This window comes from Danio rerio, chromosome 11, assembly GCF_052040795.2.
Source record: "Danio rerio strain M-AB ecotype USA chromosome 11, GRCz13ab, whole genome shotgun sequence".
In the NCBI taxonomy this organism is placed as follows: Eukaryota; Metazoa; Chordata; class Actinopteri; order Cypriniformes; family Danionidae; genus Danio; species Danio rerio.
This window is the reverse complement of record NC_141031.1, coordinates 45,462,501-45,487,604: the sequence shown is the minus strand read 5'-3', so window position 1 is coordinate 45,487,604 and position 25,104 is coordinate 45,462,501. Positions and strand designations below refer to the sequence as shown.

At 33.1% G+C, this 25,104-nt stretch overlaps 4 protein-coding genes across 4 annotated transcripts in view; 1 reads left to right on the top strand and 3 right to left on the bottom strand.

Annotated features, from left to right (window-relative positions):
* Positions 1-787: 787 nt before the first annotated feature.
* Positions 788-11,296, bottom strand: arf4al (ADP-ribosylation factor 4a, like). The gene is made up of 6 exons (XM_087274360.1): positions 11,024-11,296; positions 10,680-10,760; positions 9,758-9,870; positions 6,736-6,807; positions 2,872-2,997; positions 788-1,232 (listed from the first exon to the last, which is right to left on the bottom strand). Exons 1-6 carry the CDS (start codon positions 11,088-11,090, stop codon positions 1,146-1,148), a joined length of 546 nt encoding a protein of 181 aa, XP_087130486.1. The 5' UTR covers positions 11,091-11,296; the 3' UTR covers positions 788-1,145.
* A 1,086-nt stretch (positions 11,297-12,382) lies between these two features.
* zgc:110286 lies at positions 12,383-15,269 on the bottom strand. Its single transcript, NM_001017602.2, has 5 exons — positions 15,131-15,269; positions 14,881-14,961; positions 14,689-14,798; positions 13,175-13,372; positions 12,383-12,565 (listed from the first exon to the last, which is right to left on the bottom strand). The coding sequence occupies exons 1-5, from the start codon at positions 15,198-15,200 to the stop codon at positions 12,479-12,481; spliced, it is 546 nt and encodes a 181-aa protein (NP_001017602.1). The 5' UTR covers positions 15,201-15,269; the 3' UTR covers positions 12,383-12,478.
* A 926-nt stretch (positions 15,270-16,195) lies between these two features.
* si:ch1073-165f9.2 lies at positions 16,196-18,906 on the bottom strand. Its single transcript, XM_087274359.1, has 5 exons — positions 18,787-18,906; positions 18,560-18,640; positions 18,089-18,198; positions 17,799-17,996; positions 16,196-16,551 (listed from the first exon to the last, which is right to left on the bottom strand). The coding sequence occupies exons 1-5, from the start codon at positions 18,851-18,853 to the stop codon at positions 16,462-16,464; spliced, it is 546 nt and encodes a 181-aa protein (XP_087130485.1). The 5' UTR covers positions 18,854-18,906; the 3' UTR covers positions 16,196-16,461.
* Positions 18,907-21,095: 2,189 nt separating this feature from the next.
* arf4b (ARF GTPase 4b) overlaps positions 21,096-25,104 on the top strand; it is a 7,266-nt gene continuing 3,257 nt past the window's right edge. The window contains 5 exon segments of the mRNA NM_001017707.1: positions 21,096-21,241; positions 21,441-21,521; positions 24,731-24,840; positions 24,931-25,002; positions 25,086-25,104. The exon segment at positions 25,086-25,104 is cut by the window's right edge and continues 107 nt beyond it. Coding sequence (NP_001017707.1) covers positions 21,175-21,241; positions 21,441-21,521; positions 24,731-24,840; positions 24,931-25,002; positions 25,086-25,104 — 349 coding nt within the window. The 5' untranslated portion in view covers positions 21,096-21,174.

Sequence of the window (25,104 nt, the reverse complement as noted above, 5' to 3'; positions counted from 1 at the left end):
ATAGATAGATAGATAGATAGATAGATAGATAGATAGATAGATAGATAGATAGATAGATAGATAGATAGATAGATAGATAGATAGATAGATAGATAGATAGATAGATAGATAGATAGATAGATAGATAGATAGATAGATAGATAGATAAATTAAAACAGTAGATAGATAGATAGATAGATAGATAGATAGATAGATAGATAGATAGATAGATAGATAGATAGATAGATAGATAGATAGATAGATAGATAGATAGATAGATAGATAGATAGATAGATAGATAGATAGATAGATGGAAAAACAGACAGACAGACAGACAGACAGATAGAGAAAAAAATTATTTAGTTATGCACTTCTATTCACCTCATTCATAAACTGATTGTATGTGTGTACGAGCATGTGTGTGTGTGTGTGATGCGTCAGGACACAAATCACATAATGACATGGGTATGACACAGGTATTACAAGAAGATGGAGAATTATGAGGACATTGCTGATCCTCATTTCTCAATAGGCTTATAAATCATAGATAAAACTGCACAGCCTCCTGTGAGAGTTGGGTTTAGGGACAGGGTAGGGGTTAGAGTCATAGAAAACACAGTTTTACAGTATAAAAACAATGCAAACCTTTGTGATGTCCCCACAATTCACATAAAAAGGTGTGTGTGAGTGCATGCTTGTGAGAGCATGTGTGTGTTCGAAGTCCCTTTCAAAAAATGTCAGTTCACTCGGCGGCCATAAGTCCTGTCGATCATTCCCACATCAACATGGGGAGAACATGCAAACTCCACACGGAAAACTGGCCCAGCCGTGACTCAAATCAGCGACCTTCTTGCTGCGAGGCGACAGAGCTAAAAACTGAGCCACCGTGCTGTACCATAAAAGCAACTTTAACATCATAATATACCAGGGGTGTGAATGATTTCGGGCTTGACTGTATGGGGCTACATCAAGTGGAATAAATCTAAAGAAATGTCAGTCGAGGTCAAAAAAAGGTGCAACGAATCAGAAGAAGAAACTAAAATGCTCTGCCAAAAGATTGACATCAGCAGGTGGATTTTTGGTAACAACTGAAACAGCGCCGTTCATCAAGTCCTTTGGAACAGCACACACAAACACACACTTCCTGTTTGAACAGGAAGTGCAGTTTAGCGTTTGGAGAGCTGCTCAGAAAGCCAGTCTAATCCCTCGTATAAACCCGTCCCTTGAGTCGCACAGGCCGCCTGGACATACCACTGATTCAAAGACAAGAAAATTACAATATTAATGCATGGAGTAAGTGTATATATAAGCAATTATATTGCAGGGAAAAAACATAATTATTAAAAATATATATATTAATAATAATAACAACAATTCTCTGTATAATAGGAATAAATGAATATATAAAAACAACAAATTAAATAAAACTGATAACTGATGCAATTATTGCATTTACACTCACCGGTCACTTTATTAGGTACACCCTGTCCCACTGCTTTTTAATGCAAAAAACGCAAAGTATTTCAGAAACTGCTGATCTACTGAGATTTTCACGCACAACCAAATCTAGGGTTTACAGAGTATGGTCTGAAAAAGAGAAAATATCCAGTGAGCGGCGGTTCTGTGGGCGCAAATGCCTTGTTGATGCCAGAGGTCAGAGGAGAATGGCCAGACTGGTTCCAGCTGATAGAAAGGCAACAGTAACTCAAATAAGCACTCGATACAACCGAGGTCTGCAGAAGAGCATCTCTGAACACACAACACGTCCAACCTTGAGGCGGATGGGCTACAGCAGCAGAAGAGCACACCGGGTGCCGCTCCTGTCAGCTAAGAACAGGAAACTGAGGCTACAATTCACACAGACTCACCAAAACTGGACAATAGAAGATTGGAGAAACGTTGCCTGCTCTGATGAGTCTCCATTTCTGCTGACACATTCGGATGGTCGGGTCACAATTTGGTTTCAACAACATGAAAGCATGGATCCATCCTGCCTGTAATGGTGTGGGGGATATTTTCTTGGCACACTTTGCGCTCATTAGTACCAATTGAACATTGTGTCAACGCCACAGCCTACCTGAGTATTGTTGCTGACCATGTCCATCCCTTTATAAGCACAGTGCACCCATCTTCTGATGGCTACTTCCAGCAGGATAATGCACCATGTCATAAAGCGTGAATCATGTAAGACTGGTTTCTTGAACATGACAATGAGTTCACTTTGGATTAAGGCAGTTCTGAAGGCAAAAGGGGGTCCAACCCGGTACTAGTAATGTGTACCTAATAAAGTGTCCAGTGAGTGTATAATCAAATAAATGCATCTGTTGCAAGAATCAGTGCTAATTTTTATTAAAAGTTGGCAGTGTTTTATCTTTTAGATTGACCTTTTTCATTGTCAGTTATAATAAATTCTTAAATAAATAAAAATATTAAATTTTTAAAATTTTAGATATTTCAGACTTATTAAATCTTCCCATAATGCATGGATCAAATACTTCAACGTTTTGAAAGTTATTATCTACAAAAATTATAAATTACACAAAAATATGATGCAAAAGTGTCCAGAAGTGTGAGATATAGAATAAAAGTATAAATATATTTCCATAAGTGTTGACACTAATATAAAATAAATAAACAAATATGTATATTAATAAATATAAAAAAATGAAATGTTTTTTCACGACCACATATGTAAGCAGGCCCAAATATATATATATTTAAAAATTATGTCTCTTAAAAAGCAAATAATGTACATTTGAGGGTCCTAAAAACTTTGCTTTTTTAATTTGTCGTCAAACATACTGAATGCATTATGAAGTTTAAACAGTGCTTATAATCAGCCCAAACTATTTTAATAATATTGCACATCATATATTTAATTGCATTACTTACAGTTCTGCTTCTGAGATTCTGCAGGCCGAGTTTGTCTGTCAACTCGCTGATGGGCATCGCATTTGGTAAATCTTGTTTGTTTGCAAAAATCAGCAGAACAGCGTCCCTCAGTTCATCTTCCTGAAGCTGTTGAACAGAAATAAAATAAATGTGACATTTGTCAATGTGCACAATTAAATAAACAATTCTGTACTCCTTTAACCCCTCTGTTGACTTACCAATTAAAAATGACACGGGCACCATTTTAACAGCAATAAAAAAAAAAACCTAAACAATGCATTTTTTATTGAATTTTTCTAAAAATTAATCATTTACTTTTAGGATCTCTCTAATCTTTTTACAAGACTATATCAAAGGCTAATCCTGTTCTGTTGATATTAGCTCCAATACACAGTAAGCTACTGGAAAGAGAAAGTATTGACTCCTTAGAGCACAGGTGTCAAACTCAGTTCCAAAAGGGCCGCAGCTCTGCACAGTTTAGTTCCAACCCAAATTAAACACACCTGATCGAACTAATTGAGTCCTTCAGGCTTGTTTGAAACCTACAGGTAAGTGTGTTGGAGCAGGGTTGGAACTAAACTGTGCAGGGCTTCAGCCCTCCAGGAATTGAGTTTGACACCCCTGCTTTAGAGGAATCTTTTCAGCTATTAACAGTCTATTTTTACTTGTTTACTTCTTTATTTGTTACCTAGCTTAATTTTTTTTTCTCTTTGTCAGAGCATATGTTTGTTTTTAATTAACAAATTTAATTTCATTCTGAGGGGATAGTGGGAAAATAAAAAAAACTAAAGAGCCTATAATTTGCTTATTCTGTATTAGAGCTGTAATCGGGCCATAAAAGATAGGCCCGATAGTGCCCGAGCCTGACAGGTACATTTTAATTGACAGCTTTTTAAAAGCCCGAACGCGTTTACAGCCCGACATTATTCAAATGTGCACATACACACCGCTCTTTTGCCTTTTTTTCATGAATGAGTCGTTTATACGCGTTTTAACACTGATTCATGACAAACATAGGCTATAGGCCACTTGGAAGTTGGAACAAAGAAATAAAATAAGTTCTCTGTTACATCGTTACATCTCAGCACTCTAAATAGGCCTAGGTACATACACTTAGCCTTTAAATTGGCCAACACACCAATAAAAATACGTCTTTCTTAACTAATTAAATTAAAATAAATAATAAATTATGACGGGTAGTTATTTGGCAATGGGGTATATGCCGAAGCATGCTAATGGGACTTTTAATTTGCTAGTAACCTGGGTTAAGCGCTTCCGGCGAATTGAATGCCAATGCAAAATCCGGTGCGTTTAAGGTCTGTTTTCTTTAAAAACGAGCGATCTCCACTAGCTGAGTGATGTCCGATTTAAAGTGGGTCTCAGATTGTACAAGAAGCACTGCATTAAATTACATCTCCCCCGCCATATCTTTATAATATGAGCATTTATTTTACCCCAGTATATTCAATGGAGCTTCTGCATTAGCCTGCCGATTCTGACGGGAGCGTGTGAGTAAACAGCTTTTTGTCTCGTTTTACGATTGAGCAACTAAATAAATGCTAAAGTTTATTTAACTAAATGTATTTTAATGACTTTACAACATCGATGCTGTAAAAGGAACCGCATAAAACTGAAAAAAGTTCACAATAACAGGTCACCGGAAGTGTATCAGCATGGGAACAGCACTAGCTCGGCATATACCCTATAACGAAATTAAGATGAAGGCTCTGTGGGATTTGCTTCGCAACTTCTCTTCACAATCTAGCATTAAGGCCACGGTGAAGCTGAATAACGAAATAATGCCAGCATTAGCCTGTATACTCTGTTTACATTATGCATATATGGTTTAATTAATACTTAGTTATAATTTCAAAATCCTTTACTCCCCAAGATTAGGCTACGTGTTTTTGTGGAGGAACATTATTGAATCCACTGTAAATGGCTTTTGTGCAGTTCTGCACCCACTGAGCAGCACTGAACACCCTTTCTCTGCTGCTGCTGGCCAGGATGCATACCGTTCTGGCTAACTTTGCAAGTTTTGAGTAGGATTGTTTGTTCATCTTCCACCAGCCAAGAGCATTCATTTCATTTTCCATGCCAGCGGCTTCAATGTAGAGAGTGACCTCGTCATCTTCCCTGTCAGCTTGCTGTACATTGCTCATAGATATATACACTAGATATCGCATAGGGACCCTGAGCATGCGTCAAAAGCGCCGCCACATTGGTACAGTGCTCCCAGGACAGATGTCATTCAACCTCACTAGTCAAGACAGTGTTATTACGTGAAGATGCTGGACTTTAGCGATGTCTACGGGTGTAGAAACAAGCAAACAAAGAAATCAAAGCACAACGGCAGAACATTTCATAGGTAATATTAAGTTTTTTACGTTTTTGTATGTTCTTAAATTTTTTGCTAATCAGGTAAGGTTATTGATGATAACATTCACTGCATTCACCATACGGCAAAGCAGCTCTAACTCGCACTAAACACTCGGCTTATGCTAGTTTTGTTGAATAAAATCAGCAAACAATGCAAAAGAAATTTGGCAACGAGATGCTGCGCTGCCAGAAACTTGTATTATTGTCTGCTAGTGAAAGAGTCGTTCATAATGATTCATTTACAAACGAATCGCTCCCTCCGTCAGTATGAGAAGTGAAAGCAGGAGAGGAGCTGTGTTTCAGGACATGATTAGATCAAATTTAACCGGGAGGTTGAATAGTACATTTCCATACACACAAACACAAGCTTTTTGTCAGGAATGCCCGTGCGGTCACTGATCCATCAATGTAGAAAAGTGATGTAAAATTATAATTTTCGTAATTAGAAAAAAAATTGCATACTAACATCCAGCAAAACTCCAGTTCATAGATATATGTGTATATGTGTATATATCTCTGGCTTTGGATGGCCACAGTCCTCCACTGTACCTTGGTCCGGCATTCATTTCAAAGGAGCGCTACCCTGTAGCAAGATGGCAGCGCTATTGACGCATTCCAGCCAATAGACAACAACAGGGTAGGCGACATCTAATGTATATATCTATGTACATTGCTGTTTAGCGCTCTACTGTAATACGCAGTGTATGAGCGACCGCCGTTATACCTTTGAGGCTAGAATGACCATTCTTATTGAACTGGCCTCACCGCTGTCAAAATTTGCTCTTTTTGACTTCTCCGTCATTATTTGTTTCACCTTTCCAGGGATGGATTTTAATGTTGTAACAAACAAATATATTACTTTCTCACGTTAATCCAAATGCATCACACAACTGTTCATTTACTGCGCAAGCCCAAGCCCGGCCCAACCCCGTCTAAGATGACAGAAATGAAGCCTGAACCCGTCCCATCGGGTTCGGGCAAAGATCTTCAGCTCTATTCTGTATTATATACTACTATGTATGGTCTTATTAAATATCAAGTAATTAAAAATAATAATAATAAAAATAATCATTTTCATATGGTTGTTCTTTAGGTCTAGGCTATAAAACATTTTTTTACACTACAAAAACTACTGAATATCATCTTGTTAAAAACATTTTACACGTATGCAGGTACTTTCAGTATTAAAAAAATACACCCTTTACTTGAGTCAAATGCGAGTTTTGTCCACTGATTAAACATTGATGGAAAAACACCACACTGATGAGGGAAAACCTGGACATTCACAGTCTGTGATGAAGATGAGGCTGATTATTCATGCAAAATAGATTTGAGGATTGAGATTAAATTTAGCTGCTTTACTTTAGAGGTTTAGGAAAGGCGGCTCATTTTTAACCCAAAGGGTGCACAGAATTTAAAGACCACAGGAGGATTACATGCAAAAACTGAAGGTTATAGTTTAATGAAGGGCTTCTGTTTCCTTACCATCTTCTGAAGCTCTTCTGCTGCTTCCTGCACTCGTTCACGATCATTACTGTCCACAACAAAGATCAGACCCTGAGGAAACAATTCAATGTGAAAATGGGCTTTAGTTAGAGGACATAAAGCTCAAGTTCTTTCATCAAGGCCTGTGTGAATAAATACAGTTGAAATAAAAAATTATTAGCATTGCAGTGAATTTTGTTATCTTTTTCTAATATTTCCCAAATGATGTTTAACAAAGCGAGTATTTTCATGGTATTTCCTATATTTTTTCTTCTGGAGAAAGTCTTATTAGTTTTATTTTGGCTGGAATAAAACCAGTTTAAACAATTTTAACCTCCTAGGGTTTAGTGGCCACATACGTGGACAGCACATTTTATCTCTTATGTCTTATGTTTTAAATTTAGTTTCAAACGTTCAGTATCATCCTGCAACTGTTTCGCAGCATATGAAATGACCCAAACACTATTTTAACTGTCATAAATGGGCAAAAAAAATGCTTTTACTGATAGTCAAAACATGTTAAAAAAATACGTATGCATGTTATTATTGCATTAAAAAATAGTCAGCAAAAAAACTGCTGTATTCAAGGCAGAAAAAAAAGAGTTTTTCATTCTATTACACAAAGGTGACTTTATTATGCTTTATAGGGACCACGTGTCACAATTTAGCGTGATCAAAACAATAACAAAAACGGGAACAAAAGATTGCGGATTCAAGTGCAGATTTTAATATAATATAGTGCAAAAACAGTGAACAAAAATCCAAAAATATCAAGGTGCAAAGTAACAAATAAACAACAAAACAAGAAACTAAGACAGATAAACACGAACTAGACTATTGCAAGATACGAGAACAAGATCAAGAACAACAACTCGGAATAACAGACTTACTGGAACTGGAGACAAGAAAGACAAGATAGGCAAACGACGCGATGACAAACAATGGTGGCATGATGGAATATATCGTCCAGATAATCAACAGAAATGAAGACAGCTGTGAATGGCAGATCAGTGTATGTGTTCTGGTGTATGCGCGTGGTATGTATGGAATTGTAGTCTTTCCAGGACGCTGTAGTGCCTTCTGAGTCCTGATGCACTACAGCGCCCTCAGGTGGTCACTGACAGATGTGACACCACGAGTCCATATATATGGACATAATCTTTTTCTAAAAGTACTTCATATCAAAAGATGATACTTAGATTTTATTCTAATTAGGTTCCAATAAGCCCAAATAGCAAAGAAAAAAAAATGCATGTAAAAAACAGCTTGGGCCCTAAGAGCTTAAAGTCCATATTATTAGTCCCCTTAAGCAATATTTGTTTTGGATTGTCTACAGAATTCTAATCTGAAAATATCATTCATTTATTCTCTTTTCAGCTTAGTCCTTTTATTAATCCGGGGTCGCCACAGCGGAATGAACCGCCAACTTATCCAGCACATTTTTACGCAGCGAATGCCATTCCAGCCACAACCCATCTCTGTGAAACATCCACACACACTCATTCACACACACTCATACACTACTGACAATTTAGCCTACCCAATTCACCTGTACCGCATGTCTTTTGGACTGGAAACCGGAGCACCCTGAGGAAACCCACGCGAACACAGGGAGAACATGCAAACTCCACACAGAAATGCCAACTGACCAAGCTGAGGCTCGAACCAGCGACCTTCTTGCTGTGAGGCGACAGCACTACCTACTGCGCCACTGCGTCGCCCTAAGAATATCTATATGCAAGTAGGTTTAACAATTTTTAGGCTTGACCGTATGCATCTATGTATGTATGTTTATATGTCCACGCACATTATGGCCATGGCCAGACAGAATCTGTGGACATCTTTTTGCTATTTCAGCACAACAATTTGTACAAAATCAGCGGATTTATGTGGAATGAATTTAGTAGTATGGTAGATAAAATCTTAAAACATTAAATAAATTCTTTCTTTAAGGTTTACAATGCAAATCCAAATAGATCCACTTGTTGGTAAACAAAAAAAGTCTCTCATGTAATGTATCTAAACAGAAAATGTGTGTGTGTGTGTGTGTGTGTGTGTGTGTGTGTGTGTGTGTGTGTGTTCAGATTGACAGGGGTGGGTCATTCCACTGTGGCAACCCCTGATAAAGAAGGGACAAAGTAAGAGTGAGATTGATAAGTTATCTTAAGTCTATCCACTACAAACACTTAAGTTACGAGTTATTCATAATATTACTCTCATTATTGTACATATAGATTAAACACTTTTAAGTACTTCAACTTTTTGGCAACATTTTTAATATTGGTTTACAATTGTATTAAGTTCTTTTTTATCTAGCACTAAAGGTTTTAACTTTATTTCATTTAACAATTTACTATTTTTTATTATTTTAAACAGTTTTACATAATGTATCAACAGGACAACACACAAAGAAGAAGAAAAAAGAAAAAAAAAGAAAAAATAATAATAATAAAATAAATTGGACCCCCACCCTTCCAAAAAATAAATAAATAAAAAGTTACATAAAACAATTTACTATTTTTAATATGTTTAGTTTCAGTTTTAGGTAACATTAACAGCATTGTCTGACACATGCATGTAATAATACATTTAATCCTTTATTTTATTTTTAAAAAACCCATGTACTTTTGATTCTGCAAAGTTGCTGTACATAATAATGGTGAACCAGTCTGTGAAGAACATTTGATTGACTTGTATTTAATCAACATCACCACCATTCAATTATAAAGTTTAAACTTCTATCTGACATTTTTCTCCAAATTGGTTTGTATGAAATTTAAAAAATGTCCTTATTTTTCACAAATTATTTACAAATTCTCTTCTTAAAATTGTGCAAATTCATTTATCTATATTTAGCATTATTGGATATTATTGTGCTATGTATTAAAGTAGAGAGATGCTGGGCTTGTCAGTTCCTCACACGGTACAAGCCACGACCATATAAGCACCAATGATTTCTAAGATATCTACTGTGTGTAAGTGTGTGTGTGTGGTTATGTGGTGCAATAATGCATCTGTTTACCTGTATGTTCTGGAAGTAATGATGTCTCCTAAGAGGCCCGATCTTATCCTGACCACCCACATCACACACAGTGAAGGAAATGTTCTTGTATTCGACTGTCTCGACAGAAATTCCTAAAAGAAGCACACATCAACAATGCAGAGTTGCAGATTTGTTAAAACGAGAGGTTAAATTAGAAAAATCAATGGCAAATCTCACACAACCTGTATATGTATCACCTGTAAATGCACTCATTATGGAAAGAAACCAACACCTTGGAAAGATCTTTACGTCTGCTTGATTTAAAAGATGCATTTTAACTTCTTATGCATCAAAAATGCACTTCAAAATTGTTCTTCATTGAGGCATGTTGAATTATTCTTCCTTCATTTGCAAATTGCATTGTCAGTCGTTTTTCTTACCAACTTTTTTATCTGTTTAATCTATCATTTTCTGTAAAGCTGCTTCTGGTCATTACATGCACACACTAAAGGGTTATAAGAGACGTGTTTAAAAGGATTACGTGCAACATCCTTCATTTATTCTTTTTGGAAATGAGAAAGCTCCACTTAAGAATCATACTTAAAGGGAAAATGTGCTTCACACAATGTTAAAGTTGATCGGAGCATGCCTAATAAATATATCTGTTGCACTGAATGACACTGGAACATTTCAACAATTCAAGCAGACACTTGGCTTGCATTACATAAGCTTTTATAATAGCAATGTATAATATATAACTTTTGTGTTTTTTTATTTGATGGAACCATCAAAAATGCACATTGTGTAATTAAAAATATACTTATCACAATTAATAATCACTTGGATATTGCAGTATTAAAGTTATAGTTAGTGTACAGTGTATACATGTAAATAAAAGGATGATATAGTAGATTTTAATGCCTTTTATATGTAGTCTTGTCTATTATCTTGTATTACTTACCTATAGTTGGAATTGTTGTCACTATTTCTCCCAGTTTCAGTTTGTACAGGATTGTGGTTTTTCCAGCAGCATCCAGACCAACTTAAGAAGAAAACAAATCAGCCAAACACTTTGAAAACTTTAATTTCCATAAATTTTTTATAAAAAATATTGTTGTTTGCATTTTAAATTTTTATTATTCACCTTAAGTAAACTTCACTGACTCAAAATCATTAGGAATACTTCAATTAAGAGTATTTATTACTGACTTGTACTGAAAATAATCGTTTTAACGAAAAATGTAACTCGTGTATATATTATATTTATTAAAGCTAATTGACAAAAGCAAGCACTTCCCAACTCACCCATGAGAATTCTCATCTGCTTCTTCCCGAACAATCGAGAAAATACGCTCGAAATAGTCAAACCCATGTTAAAAACCGCTCAAACACTAGAAAAAGTGTCAACGTTAAACTTATTCGAGGCGCAATAAAGTATAATGAGGAAGAGCCGCTAAGTTAGCGCTTTAGCATTCAGCGCTTCACAACTAAACCAAAGTCTTTCTAATGTTTTCTGTCCGTCTTTCCTTCTCTCTGTGATGCTGAGTGTTTTGTCCTGTAGTTTATTTTAGCGCGACTGTTTCTTCACTATGTCAGACCAATAATGACGTCATCGACAGTCACGTGTCCAAACACACCTTTAAAAGGTTAGCAGAAATGCATGGCTTCAGTCCCTACTTTTCGACATTTTCTGAGTGAAGTTGACTCACTGCTCAAATCTTTCCGTATGTGTAACAACAAAAAATGTGTCGAACTCTTGGTTCTGTATGAAGAACTGTTGTATTTACTCTGATTTGAGTTTCCTAATGCTCTTAATTTATTTATTTATTTTCATACACTTTTATACAATTGTATTTTACTTACCCCTTTCTTTGTTTAGCTAGTCTTTTTTTCTGTCTGCAGCTAATGTAGTTTTTATTTATCCTCTTTTGTATCTCTCTTATATTGATCTCCTGATTGTGGTTGTATATTTTCATTCTTTATTTAAAAAAATAAAAACTTTAAAAGGTTTAGACCAGGGGTGGCCAAACTTTTCCTAATGAATGGCCAAAAACCAAACTTGATTAAGGCTAGTGGGCCGAAGGTAAATATTGCTTGGATAATTTCATAATTTATTTAATAAAATTTAAAGATAACAAGCAAACATTACTTTATATATATATATATATATATATATATATATATATATATATATATATATATATATATATATATATATGTATATGTATGTATGTATATATATATATGTGTGTGTGTATATATGTATATATGTGTGTGTGTGTGTGTGTGTGTGTATGTATATATATATATATATATATATATATATATATATATATATATATATATATATATATATATATATATATATATATATATAATAAAAGCAGTTTTTAATTTTTTAAACACCATCAGTTTGTAAACTTACTAATGTCAATAAAAAGATGATTCATTCCAGATATTTTGAAGGCACAGATATATTCCAGACAGATGTCATTAAGTCAAAATATAACTTAAACAAATATTTTACAGTGGTACATTAACAGTACATCAAATACAGCAGCAGAATAAAAATAAAACACAGTACAGCAGTGGAGAATCAATTATAAATAAATTCAGCTACAATCCCTTGTGTTTGAAAAGTACACATTTCTAAATTAAATTAAATTAAATTAAATTAAATAATAAAATAATAGATTTTATAGTGGTATATACACAAAATAATTACATAGAAATATTTCTAATAATATATTTCCTTCAGTATTATCGTTTGTAGAGTTGATTAGAGAGCCAGTCGAGTCCTTCATATAAACCAGATCCCTGAACTGCACATGTGGACTGAACAAACCACTGAGAGAGAGAGAGAGAGAGAGAGAGGGAGAGAGAGAGGGAGAGAGAGAGAGAGAGAGAGAGAGAGAGAGAGAGAGAGAGATCAGTTATTCAATTCAATAGAGATTTATTGACATGACTGTGGAATATAACTCAATGTAAAAAAGGAAGAAAAAACAAAATAATAATAATAAACACACACACACACACACGCATTTACAATACAAATGTTATCACAATAAATAGACAAATAATATAATATATAAGAATTAATTAATAATTGCATAAGAAAAAATAAATAATCTTCTGTTCAACTCATTTCAGTTCATTTATACTGTGTGTGTTTGTGTGAGTGTTTATGAGTGTGTGTTTGTATGTATGCATATGTGTGTGTATGTGTATATTACTGGTTTTGGGGGTTTACAGGGACAGTTTTATGTATAATGACATGTGTATGACCTAGTTGTAGACACGTTCCTGATGTCCTAGTAATTCAAAATGCTTTAAAGTCACCAGTGAGGGTTGAGTTTAGGGATAAGGCAAAATAATAAGCATTTTTTACAGCACCAAATACATTACGCCTAAGGAGAGTCTTTACAAACCACTAATACTAACATGTGTGTGTCTCACCTGTCTTCCAGTCAGAGCACGTAAACCCAGTCTGTCTGTCAGCTCATGGACCGGCATGGCTTTGGGTAAATCCTGCTTGTTAGCCAGAACTAGTAAAACAGCGTCTCTCATCTCGTCTTCTGCCAGCATTGCATTTAGTTCTTCAGCTGCTGTTTCAATCCTTTCATGATCACTGCTGTCCACCACAAAGATCAGACCCTGAATAATACAAACACACACGGAATCTACATTAAAGCTTATTTTAAATACTATTTTCAATATTTTTATTGTGTTTTGTCCAGAAATATATAAAATGTATATGAAAAAATAAAAATCATAGCAGCAAACAGATGACATCAACAACAAAAACAAGAAAACCTAAATATTTCGACCCCCTTCTAAGCACAATCCCAACCATCTCTCACCCCTCCTTATTTCCTGAGGTCTTTAATAAGTATGCAAAGATGAATCAAGACACAGATAAATAAATAAACCAATTGAAAAAATAAATGAATGAATGAATGAATGAATATTTCCTGAGGTCTTTAATAAATATGCAAAGATGAATCAAGACAGAGATAAATAAATAAACCAATTGAAAAAATAAATAAATAAAAATAAATAAATGAATGAATGAATGAATGAATGAATGAATGAATGAATGAATTAATTAATTAATTAATATTTCCTGAGGTCTTTAATAAGTATGCAAAGATAAATCAACAACAGATAAATAAATAAACCAATTGAAAAAATAAATAAATGAATAAATAAATAAATAAATAAATAAATAAATAAATAAATAAATAAATGAATATTTCCTGAGGTCTTTAATAAATGTGCAAAGATGAATCTAGACAGAGATAAATAAATAAACCAATTGAAAAATAAATAAATAAATAAATAAATAAATAAATAAATAAATAAATATTTCCTGAGGTCTTTAATAAATGTGCAAAGATGAATCTAGACAGAGATAAATAAATAAACCAATTGAAAAATAAATAAATAAATAAATAAATAAATAAATAAATAAATATTTCCTGAGGTCTTTAATAAATGTGCAAAGATGAATCTAGACAGAGATAAATAAATAAACCAATTGAAAAATAAATAAATGAATAAATAAATGACTGAATAAATAAATATTTCCTGAGGTCTTTAATAAGTATGCAAAGATGTATCAAGACACAGATAAATAAACCAATTGAATAAATAAATAAATAATAATAAATAAATAAATTAATTAATTCATATGTCCTGAGGTCTTTACTAAATATGCAAAGATGAATCAAGACACAGATAAATAAATAAACCAATTGAAAAATAAATAAATAAATTAAAATGAATGAATGAATGAATGAATGAATGAATAAATAAATAAATAAATAAATAAGAAGATATAGGGGTAAACATAGAAAATGAAAATGTAAAGTGAGTACTAAAAGTCTCTCTTTCTCCCTTTTAAAATAGTCAGCAGGACCTGAAATGTTCTCAATGACAGACAGTATGAGATTTCTATTTTAAACTCTTACCTGGCTGTACTGATAATAATACTTCCAAAGACCTCTTATTTTAGTCTGACCACCGACGTCCCAGACAGTGAACGAGATGTTTTTATACTCAACCGTCTCCACATTAAAACCTAGAGTGGACATTTTATACATAATTATTGATAAAGCAGTTAGACGTATAGTTTTAACTACAGTAAATATACAAAGTCTTACCAATAGTTGGAATAGTTGAGACAACTTCACCGAGTTTGAGTTTGTAGAGGACTGTAGTTTTCCCTGCTGCATCCAGACCAACTGGAAACATACATGTTTACATTTATTCAAAGGAAATGACTAACATTAAAAATATTCATCATTATTTATTTAATAATAAGCTAGCTACTCATTTAAGATCGCTATTATGGTTTAAGTATAATAATAAAGAGTAGGCAAAATGTAAAGTGTGCATTTACTATTTACTCACCCATCACCAATCTGATCTGCTTTTTCCCTTCAAAGAGACGAGAGAACAGTTGAGAGAAAAAGTTGCCCATGTTTACAGTACAAACACAGAATGTGCTGAAAGAATTGCTCGGAGTGCGAGGCACAGATTGTTTGTGTTTGAGGATGGTGTGTGTGTGTGTTTATATAGGGCTTTTTTACTTTCGGTTTGATCGACAGCTCAACACCGCCATCCTCACACAGGTCTCGCTGCAAATCCAACGCGTTCGATATGACGTCACCAACAGTATCACGTGTCCTAACAGACCTTTATGTATGATGGAAATCTAGTTTTAGCGTACTTTAATGCAGTTTAATAAGTGTAGATAAATGTGAAAACATGGACCAGTGTATTTTGTTAGAGAGGACATAAATTGTAAAAAAAAAAAAAAAAAAGGTTTAAAGTAGGTATAAATAAATGTAAAAAGAATAACGCGAACATAAGCAAACAGAGCAGCCAGTGCTCATAACTGATGGCATTACATAAGAGACCACGTGCTGTTTTAAAGTGTATAAGCAAAAAAAAGCTGACATCCATTCACATGGTCTGCTTGTTTTAATCAAATACATTTTCTTAAATATATTTTTAATAATATTTCTTCAGAAAATGTTTACATTATGATCGTTTATATGGACTGAACATGTCTGTCTGTCTGTCTGTCTGTCTGTCTGTCTGTCTATCTATCTATCTATCTGCTCGTCTGTCTGTCTGTCTATATATTATACAAAGTAATATATTTCTCATGTAGTTTTATATTTTATAATACTAATTATATATAATTAAGACATAAAAAGCCATAATACTAATGTTTGTAAATAAATATATGACTTACTGAGATGTTTGAAATAAAAAATGAGTATTATTTCACCGTTAAGAATGGCCTATAAAGCTTTAGGAGTTAAAGTGCAGTTTTCCATTAGTTATATAGGGTGTTTTCCATTTAGTTATATAAATCCTAGGTTCCAGTATGTTACAGGCTTTTTCATGCTTTTTTCTAGCATGTATATTTCTATTTATTACAAATGAGACATATACAACAGACAAATGTTTGTTAATAAATATATACTTTATTGTAGACATGTGAAAGACACTTAAAGACATAGATATCTGCACATTATTTAAATTAAAATATTTAAATTAACATTATTTTTCAAAATTTAACTATAAAAAATATATACATAAACACACACACACACACACACACACACACAAACACACACATGTATATAGTTGTGTTTATTTTTATTTAAATTAAAATCAATCCACTGCAGTAGTGTTTTTCTTTAATCATAAATCTAAATATATTTCCAGCATTACTGCTGTTTGGAGAGTTGATCTGTGAGCCAGTCGAATCCTTCATACAAACCAGATCCCTGAACTGCACATGTGGACTGAACAAACCACTGAGAGAGAGAATACAGATAGATAGAGAGATAGATAGATAGATAGATAGATAGATAGATAGATAGATAGATAGATAGATAGATAGATAGATAGATAGATAGATAGATAGATAGATAGATAGATAGATAGATAGATAGATAGATAGATAGATAGATAGATAGATAGATAGATAGATAGATAGATAGATAGATAGAGAGAGAGAGAGAGAAACCAGTTATTCAGTTCTGTTCAACTCATTAATTTTCAGTGAGTGTGTACATTGTGAAGAGCAAATGTCCCCACAAGTATAGCAAAACCAGTCATTTTTGACCTCGTAAGGACATTTTTTTTGGACACTATGAAAGAAATGGCTCATAAATCCAACATAGGTTCATTCTGAAAGCGTAGCCCATATACATTTCTTCAGATTGCGAATTATGAGGTACGTATAGCTGCATTTCATCTGTAATGCAAAAGCTATGGGGCGGTATGATGCCGTTCCTTTTCGCGCTACCGGCTTACCGCTTACCTCCGTATGGATGGCTTTTCTGCCATTACCAGTTTGTCTGGTAGCTCGACATGTACGCCGGAGGATTTGAGATGCGCAGAGAAGTTGACCGTGACGACAGGGTTCGAGTCCGGCAAAGAACGGTTCCAGAAAGCGGGTCAGACAAAAACAGAAGCCAAAAAATAAAAATAAACAAGTAAATAACAGGGTGAGAATGTGGTAAAAATCATGACGAGGGCTTTTCTTTTTCTGGATTGCTTTTGAAAACACTATTGGTTGGGTTTAGGGAAGGAGGAGGTCGGGGGATCGGTCAGTCAGTCAGTAGACAGCAGCCTCTGGTGGATTTACATGAGAACAGCAGGCACGAATGGCACCTGTGAGAGAAATTAGAGATCTGAAAAAGCACACACAGAGGTCTCTGGTGGATTTGCGAAAACAAAAACTGCAAAAAACGTAGCTCCTGGGACGTATTTGGTGCTCTGTAGAAATGTATATAGCAGGACGTAATCAGAATGAGCCTGGGTTGAATAAATCAGACAGAATGAAGTATTTTGATAATGATGTAAAATGCAGATTGCCTCCTGTGAGGGTTGGGTTTAGAGCTAGATGACAAGAATATACAGTAGACACATCATTACAGCAATGGGAAGAGCTCCCTTTAGGATAGCCATACAAGTGTATGCACCTTTGTTTGTGAATATGTGTGGTATTTACATATATGTGTGAGTTTGTGTATTTGCATATGTGTGTGTGTGTCACCTGTCTTCCAGTCAGAGCATGTAAACCCAGTCTGTCTGTCAGCTCTTGGGCCAGCATGGCTTTGGGTAAATCCTGCTTGTTAGCCAGAACTAGTAAAACAGCGTCTCTCAATTCATCCTCCGCCAGCAGTAAATTCAGCTCCTCTGCTGCTGTTTCAATCCTGTCACGATCACTGCTGTCCACCACAAAGATCAGACCCTGAATTACACAAAGCAAAGAAAATATAGCTTTTATTTCCTTCTTTTTGCAAATAAATGCACATTTTAATAGGTATATTAAAGGTTTGTTACCTGGGTGTTGCTATAATAGTGCCTCCAGAGGCTTTTCATTGTAGTCTGACCAGAGAAATCCCACACAGTGAATGAGATGTTTTTATACTCAACCGTCTCCACGTTAAATCCTAGAGAGTTTGATGGGGAAATTATGATTACATAACTCAATTTAAGTTTATTTGTTAGCACTTTTTACAATAATTATTGTTTTAAACCAGCTTAACCTGTTTAAACCAGCAAAACAAAAGCTGCATATTATTGCATCACAATCCAATTTAAGAAACCTTAAGTTTGTTAGTTACTACAACTTCATTAGTTACTAATAACTTTAATTAACTAACTAATAGATTTTAACAGTTAAAGTTATTATATATATATATATATATATATATATATATATATATATATATATATATATACAAAACCTGAAAAATGTTCATTGATTAATTTATAAACGATTTAATCAATAAAAGCTTAATATTTTCTTACCAATTGTTGGAATGGTTGTGACAACTTCACCCAGTTTGAGTTTGTAGAGGACTGTAGTTTTCCCCGCTGCATCCAGACCAACTGTAGGAGAAGAAATATTGACATTTAATCCATAATAATGTAATGAATAAGTCAAAATTTGACTCTTTTATAAAGCGTAATTAGATAATATATCAATGTAAGCAGCTGTTTACTAACTATAAATTGGAAATAAAAGCAATACTCACACATAAGCAGCCTCGTCTGTTTTTTCTCAAACAATCGTGTCCAAAGAGAAGAGAAGAAGACGCCCATTTTGGAGTGCGAGGCATAGATTGTGTAGCTGTAATCTTTGTGTATGTTTGTTTATCATAGACAGCCCAACACCGCCTTTGACACACAAGACTCGCGGCAAATCCAACGCGTTCCAAATGACGTCAGCACAGGGATGCCAGGTATTCGCAAACAAAACTAGCGCATAGAAAGTGGGTTCAAGGTAAACCTTTTCCACAATAATATTATTAAAGACATTAAATTATATTTAATTTACATGTACAAGCTCTGAAATCATGCAATGCTCTGCAAACATTGAAATTCATGTGTTTTTTTCTTGAACTGTATTCTAGATAATATAATAGAGATCAGTTGTAAGAAATTGTGTTCTTGTGAAATTGAATGATTAATAATAATAATAATAATAATAATAATAATAATATTAATAATAAAAAAACTAGCCCAATCATGCTGTATACATAAAGAATTGGAAAGATCATAAAGGATAATATTAAGCCATTAGTACTAATTAATAAGCCATTAAAACTGTTTGTATCTTTTTATTTCAGGATTTTGGCCCTTACTCTCTTTATTTAAATATGCACACATTTTTTTATACAGATTATTTTTATCCTTATTTATGATTTATTTTCTGTACACCCCCTGACCAATTTGTATTCTTGTATTTGTATTATTCTGTTTCTGTTCTATGAGCATTAATAAAAAAAAATAAACATAAAAAACTAATGTGTGACAAATACATACCTCACATTATACACTTTTTTTATTCACTGTACATTACTTTACATTGCATCATATAATATATAGCCATTTTAAGGATTCTTTTTTGCATAAATAACCTTCAATAATCAGAAACATAATTGTTTCACTTCAATTCTGACATCATTTATGTTGGGTTTGATTATACTATTACTGAAGGGTTTACTGATTTAATCCACTTTTTAATTTAATTTACCGATTTATAAATTATGTTTCAGTTAAAGTAGCATATTTATTTAATTTATTTCAGCGTTTTTATTTAATAAATAAATAAATATCATACATGGCGATATGGTGGCTTAGTGGTTAGCATTATGGCCTCACAGCAAGAAGGTCGCTGGTTTGAGTTCCGGCCGGGTCAGTTGGCATTTCTGTGTGGAGTTTGCATGTTCTCCCCGTGTTGGCATGGGTTTCCTCCAGGTGCTCCGGTTTCCCCCACAGTCCAAACGCATTCGCTATAGGGGAATTGATTAACTAAATTGGTTGTAGTCTATGAGTGTGTGTGAATGTGAGTGTGTATGGGTGTTTCCCAGTACTGGGTTGCAACAGGAAGCACCTTAATGAATAAAGAGACTAAGCTAAAAGATAATGAATGAATGAATGAATGAATAAATGAATAAAAAAAATAATTAAATAAAGTACAAATCACGACAAAGGGACCTTTTAAGAGTCCAAATAAAGACTTATAATGTACGCTATGACTTTAAATGTCATAATTATAAGATAAACGGAGGAAATTTTGAAATATATTAGTCAATATTAGGGCATAAACTGTAATTATAGTCCTCATGGATGCTTTTTTCTTTTTGTGAACATATTGTACAACAGATAATTACATTTGATACACAGCTAATAACCATAGAGTAGTAACAGGGGTACCAATAAAGAAAAAACAAGAGCAAACGACAGAAATCAATACAAAAAACTGAGAAATATCAATGGTTACCTGATCTGGAGACAGATATAACAGATAATACATAAATGGAGAGGGGAGAGGGCAAAAAAAAAAGATTAATAGCGATTTAGAGTCTTCATTGCTAGATCAGATAAGGTTGTGGCTGGGAGTTAAGAAGAATTATTAATATTATTTATTAAATTTCCCATTTATTTTATGGTATAACCCCTACCCCAGCCCTAAATCTATCCCACAGTAATGTAAAACAGCAGTTGTACCGAGTATTATTTATGCTATTTATTAAATTACCCAATTTTTATCAACGCCTATCCCCACCACAACCATCCCAGTACTGTAAAAATATGAATTATTGTCATACAGTGTTAGAAAAATGAAGCTATATTGATGCGCATATCCGCAGCTGTATCCCATCTAGACTTTACATTCATAGATACCGTCTGCTTTAGACACGTGACAGTTGGTGACGTCATATCGAACGCGTTGGATTTGCCGCGAGAAAAGCGGAGGTCGATTTGTGTGTGAGTGGCGGAGTTGAGCTGTCAAACCGAAAGCAAAAAGCCCTATATAAACACACACACACACTCACTGATCATCACACAGAGAATCTCAGCCTCGCACTCCACACCAAACACGGCGAACAGCACTTTTAACTGCACTTTAAATAAACATGGGCGTCTTCTTCTCTAACCTTTGGACGCGTCTGTTTGAGAAAAAGGAGATGAGGCTGCTTATGGGTGAGGACGACGACATTTTATATTTACTTCAGCCTCTATATTTCTAATTTACCTGATGATTAAATTCCATTTTTATAGAAATGTTGATGTAAATATTAATTTGGCGTTTAGTACTTTTGAAAACGGTCTACATTTGATAATTTATTTACGTTTATATGTTTTTATAGTTGATTAAATGTCAATATTTCTTCTCCCACAGTTGGTCTGGATGCAGCAGGGAAAACTACAGTCCTCTACAAACTCAAACTGGGTGAAGTTGTCACAACTATTCCAACTTTAGGTAAGAAACCTCAAGACTAATTTAAAACACACTTGTATTTTGTATTATTATTATTATTGATGTTGTACATAATAATAATTAATCCTTTTATTTACTACTTTTAGCCTATTTAGTTGTACGAGCTAATAGGCCTACTATAATGATAATTAATTATAGTAATAACGAATAATTAAACTATTTGCTTCATTTAACATTAAAATAATAAAACTGTTTATTTTCCCCCTGAGCTTTCAAATGTTAAACAAAGGTGATGTTATTTAGGTGAGAATAGCCTACTTATAATGCGATACAACTCTCCAAGATGGTTGATATGATTTTATTTATGAAAACAGAATCTTTATAGTTACTACAATGTAAAAGTAGTTTTTTTATTGTTTACAACATTATTAATATTAACAATAATATCAATAACGTTGTAAATAATAATAATAACATTACTATTTACTTTTAATTATACTACTAGCTACTAGGCCTACTAATAATATTACTAGCATTATATAACATTATAACTATTTGCTTTTTTCCCCAATGCTTTCAAACACTTTTACAAAGACGGTTTATTTAGGCGGGAAACCTCATTTTTGTATGTATATATATATATATATATATATATATATATATATATATATATATATATATATATATATATATATATTTATATTTATATATATATATATATATTTATATATATTTATATATATATATATTTATATATATTTATATTTATATATATATATATATATATATATATATATATATTTGTATATATATATATATATATATATATTTATATATATATATATATATATATATATATATATATATATATATATATATATTTGTATATATATATATATATATATATATATTTGTATATATATATATATATATATATATATTTATATATATATATATATATATATATTTATATATATATATATTTGTATATATATATATATATATATTTGTATATATATATATATATATATATATATATATATATATATATTTATATATATATATATATATATATATATATATATATATTTATATATATATATATATATATATATATATATATATTTATATATATATATATATATATTTATATATATATATATATATATATATATATATATATATATATATATATATATATATATTTATATATATATATATATATATATATATATATATTTTTATATATATATATATATATATATATATTTTTATATATATATATATATATATATATATATATATATATATATATATATATTTATATATATATATATATATTTATATATATATATATATATATATATATATATATATTTATATATATATATATATATATATATATATATATATTTATATATATTTATATATATATATATATATATATATATTTATATATATATATATGTATGTATGCAAGCAGAGTATTATTATTAGTAATATTAATATGAATGTATGTATGTATGTATGTATGTATGTATGTATGTATGTATGTATATATATATATATACACACACACACACACACACACACACACACACACACACACACACACACACACACACACACACACACACACACACACACACACACACACACACACGTATGTATATATGTATGTATACTATAATTTATACAGCTTAAAGTGACATTTAAAGGCTTAACTAGGTTAACTAGGTAGGTTAGGGTAATTAGGCAAGTTATTGTATAATGATAGTTTGTTCTAAAGACAGTCGAAAAAATATATAGCTTAAAGGGGCTAATAATATTGACCTTAAAATGGTGTTTACAAAATTAAAATCTGCTTTTATTCTAGCCGAAACATAATTTTCTCAGAAGAAAAAAATATTATAGGAATTACTGTGAAAATGTCCTTGCTCTGTTAAACATCAATTGGGAAATATATAAAAAAAAGCTAATAATTCTGACTTCAACTGTATATAGTAATAATAATTATTACTATTATATCAGCATTATATCAAGAATTACATGAACAAAAAGCCACCAGCCTGGGAAATACATGTCTTTATTCAGTCACCTATTTTAGTTTAAATGCGAGGTCAAGTAAACATACAATGGATGACTAATTTACTATCGATTTATAATCATTTAAAGTCTACCCTACCTGATATTTGTTGGTCTAAGTGTTACTTTTATGCACTTTTTGTAAGGGATAGTTCACACTAAAATAAAAATTGTCATCATTTATTAATCCTCACCTGTTCCAAACCTATTTGTGATTCATTCCTCTGTTTAACATAAAATAATATATATTTAAAGAATGCTGTGCGACACGGTGGCTTAATGGTCAGCACTGTGGTCTCACAGCAGGAAGGTCGCTGGTTCGAGTCCCAGCTGGGTCAGTTGGCATTTCTGTGTGCAGTTGCCGTGGGTTACCTCCGGCTGCTCCGGTTTCCCACACAGTCCAAACACATGCGCTGCAGTGGAACTGATGAACTAAATTGGCCGTAGTGTATGAGTGTGTATGGATGATTTCCAGTATTGGTTTGCAACTGGAAGGGCATTCACTGTGCAAAACGTATGCTGGAATAGTTGGTGGTTCATTCCACTGTGGTGACTCCTGATAAATAAAGGGACTAAACGTTGGAAACATGCATTCATTTTTTTTCTGGCTCAGTCCCTTTATTGATCTGCGGTCGCCACAGCGGAATGAACCGCCAACTTATCCAGCACATGATTTACGCAGCAGATGCCCTTCCAGCTGCAACCCATCTCTGGGAAACATCCATACCCACTCATTCACTACGAACAATTTAGCCTACCCAATTCACCTATACCACATGTGTTTGGACTGTGGAGGGAACCCACGCGAACGCAGGGAGAACATGCAAACTCCACACAGAAAAGCCAACTGACCCAGTCGAGGCTCAAACCAGCGACCTTCTTGCTGTGAGACGACAGCACTACCCACTGCACCCACTCCGTCGCCCGTTGGAAAACAGTAACCATTAAATTCCATAGTACTTACAATATAAGTCAATGGTTACAGGCTTTCAGCATTCTTCAAAGTATCTTCTTTTGTGCTTAACAGAAGAAACTTATGTTTTGGAACCACCTAACGGTGAATAAATGCTGAGTAAATGTGTTTTTTGGTGAGCTAGCCCTTAAAACAAATCAAATATAAGGTTAAAACTACTGCATTATACCTGATTGATCAATATCTCCTCTAGGATTTAATGTGGAGACGGTGGAATATAAAAACATCTCGTTCACTGTGTGGGACGTCGGTGGTCAGGATATTATCAGACGCCTCTGGAGACACTATTATCAGAACACCAAGGTAATGTTTAGATATAATAACCCCTTATTTTAGATTTGAGCATTTATTTATCGTGAATATTTCAGTAAAGTCGGTGTCTGTGTAATTCAGGGTCTGATCTTCGTGGTGGACAGCAGTGATCGGGACAGGATTGAAACGGCAGCAGAGGAGCTGAAGATGATGGTATGTTTAGTGATTTGATTTGACTGTTAAATAGTGTCTGTTTTGGTTTGTGCATGAAGTCTGAATCTGCTGAATGTTTTCAGCTGGCGGAGGACGAGATGA

What these genes read in the sequence shown, in the direction of transcription:
- arf4al (XM_087274360.1), bottom strand. Translation starts at nt 11,090, where the DNA reads ATGGGTTTGACTATTTCGAGCGTATTTTCTCGATTGTTCGGGAAGAAG. An exon ending in ATTACTTCCAGAACATACAG is followed by an intron (nt 6,808 to 9,757) that starts GTAAACAGATGC and finishes TTGTTTCCTCAG; the next exon opens with GGTCTGATCTTTGTTGTGGA. An exon ending in AGAATCTCAGAAGCAGAACT is followed by an intron (nt 1,233 to 2,871) that starts GTAAGTAATGCA and finishes TCTTTGAATCAG; the next exon opens with TGGTATGTCCAGGCGGCCTG.
- zgc:110286 (NM_001017602.2), bottom strand. Translation starts at nt 15,200, where the DNA reads ATGGGCAACTTTTTCTCTCAACTGTTCTCTCGTCTCTTTGAAGGGAAA. An exon ending in GCAGATCAGATTGGTGATGG is followed by an intron (nt 14,962 to 15,130) that starts GTGAGTAAATAG and finishes GTATGTTTCCAG; the next exon opens with TTGGTCTGGATGCAGCAGGG. An exon ending in GTGCTCTGACTGGAAGACAG is followed by an intron (nt 12,566 to 13,174) that starts GTGAGACACACA and finishes TCTCTCTCTCAG; the next exon opens with TGGTTTGTTCAGTCCACATG.
- si:ch1073-165f9.2 (XM_087274359.1), bottom strand. Translation starts at nt 18,853, where the DNA reads ATGGGCGTCTTCTTCTCTTCTCTTTGGACACGATTGTTTGAGAAAAAA. An exon ending in ACAGACGAGGCTGCTTATGT is followed by an intron (nt 18,641 to 18,786) that starts GTGAGTATTGCT and finishes CTTCTCCTACAG; the next exon opens with TTGGTCTGGATGCAGCGGGG. An exon ending in ACTATTATAGCAACACCCAG is followed by an intron (nt 17,997 to 18,088) that starts GTAACAAACCTT and finishes TGTGTAATTCAG; the next exon opens with GGTCTGATCTTTGTGGTGGA.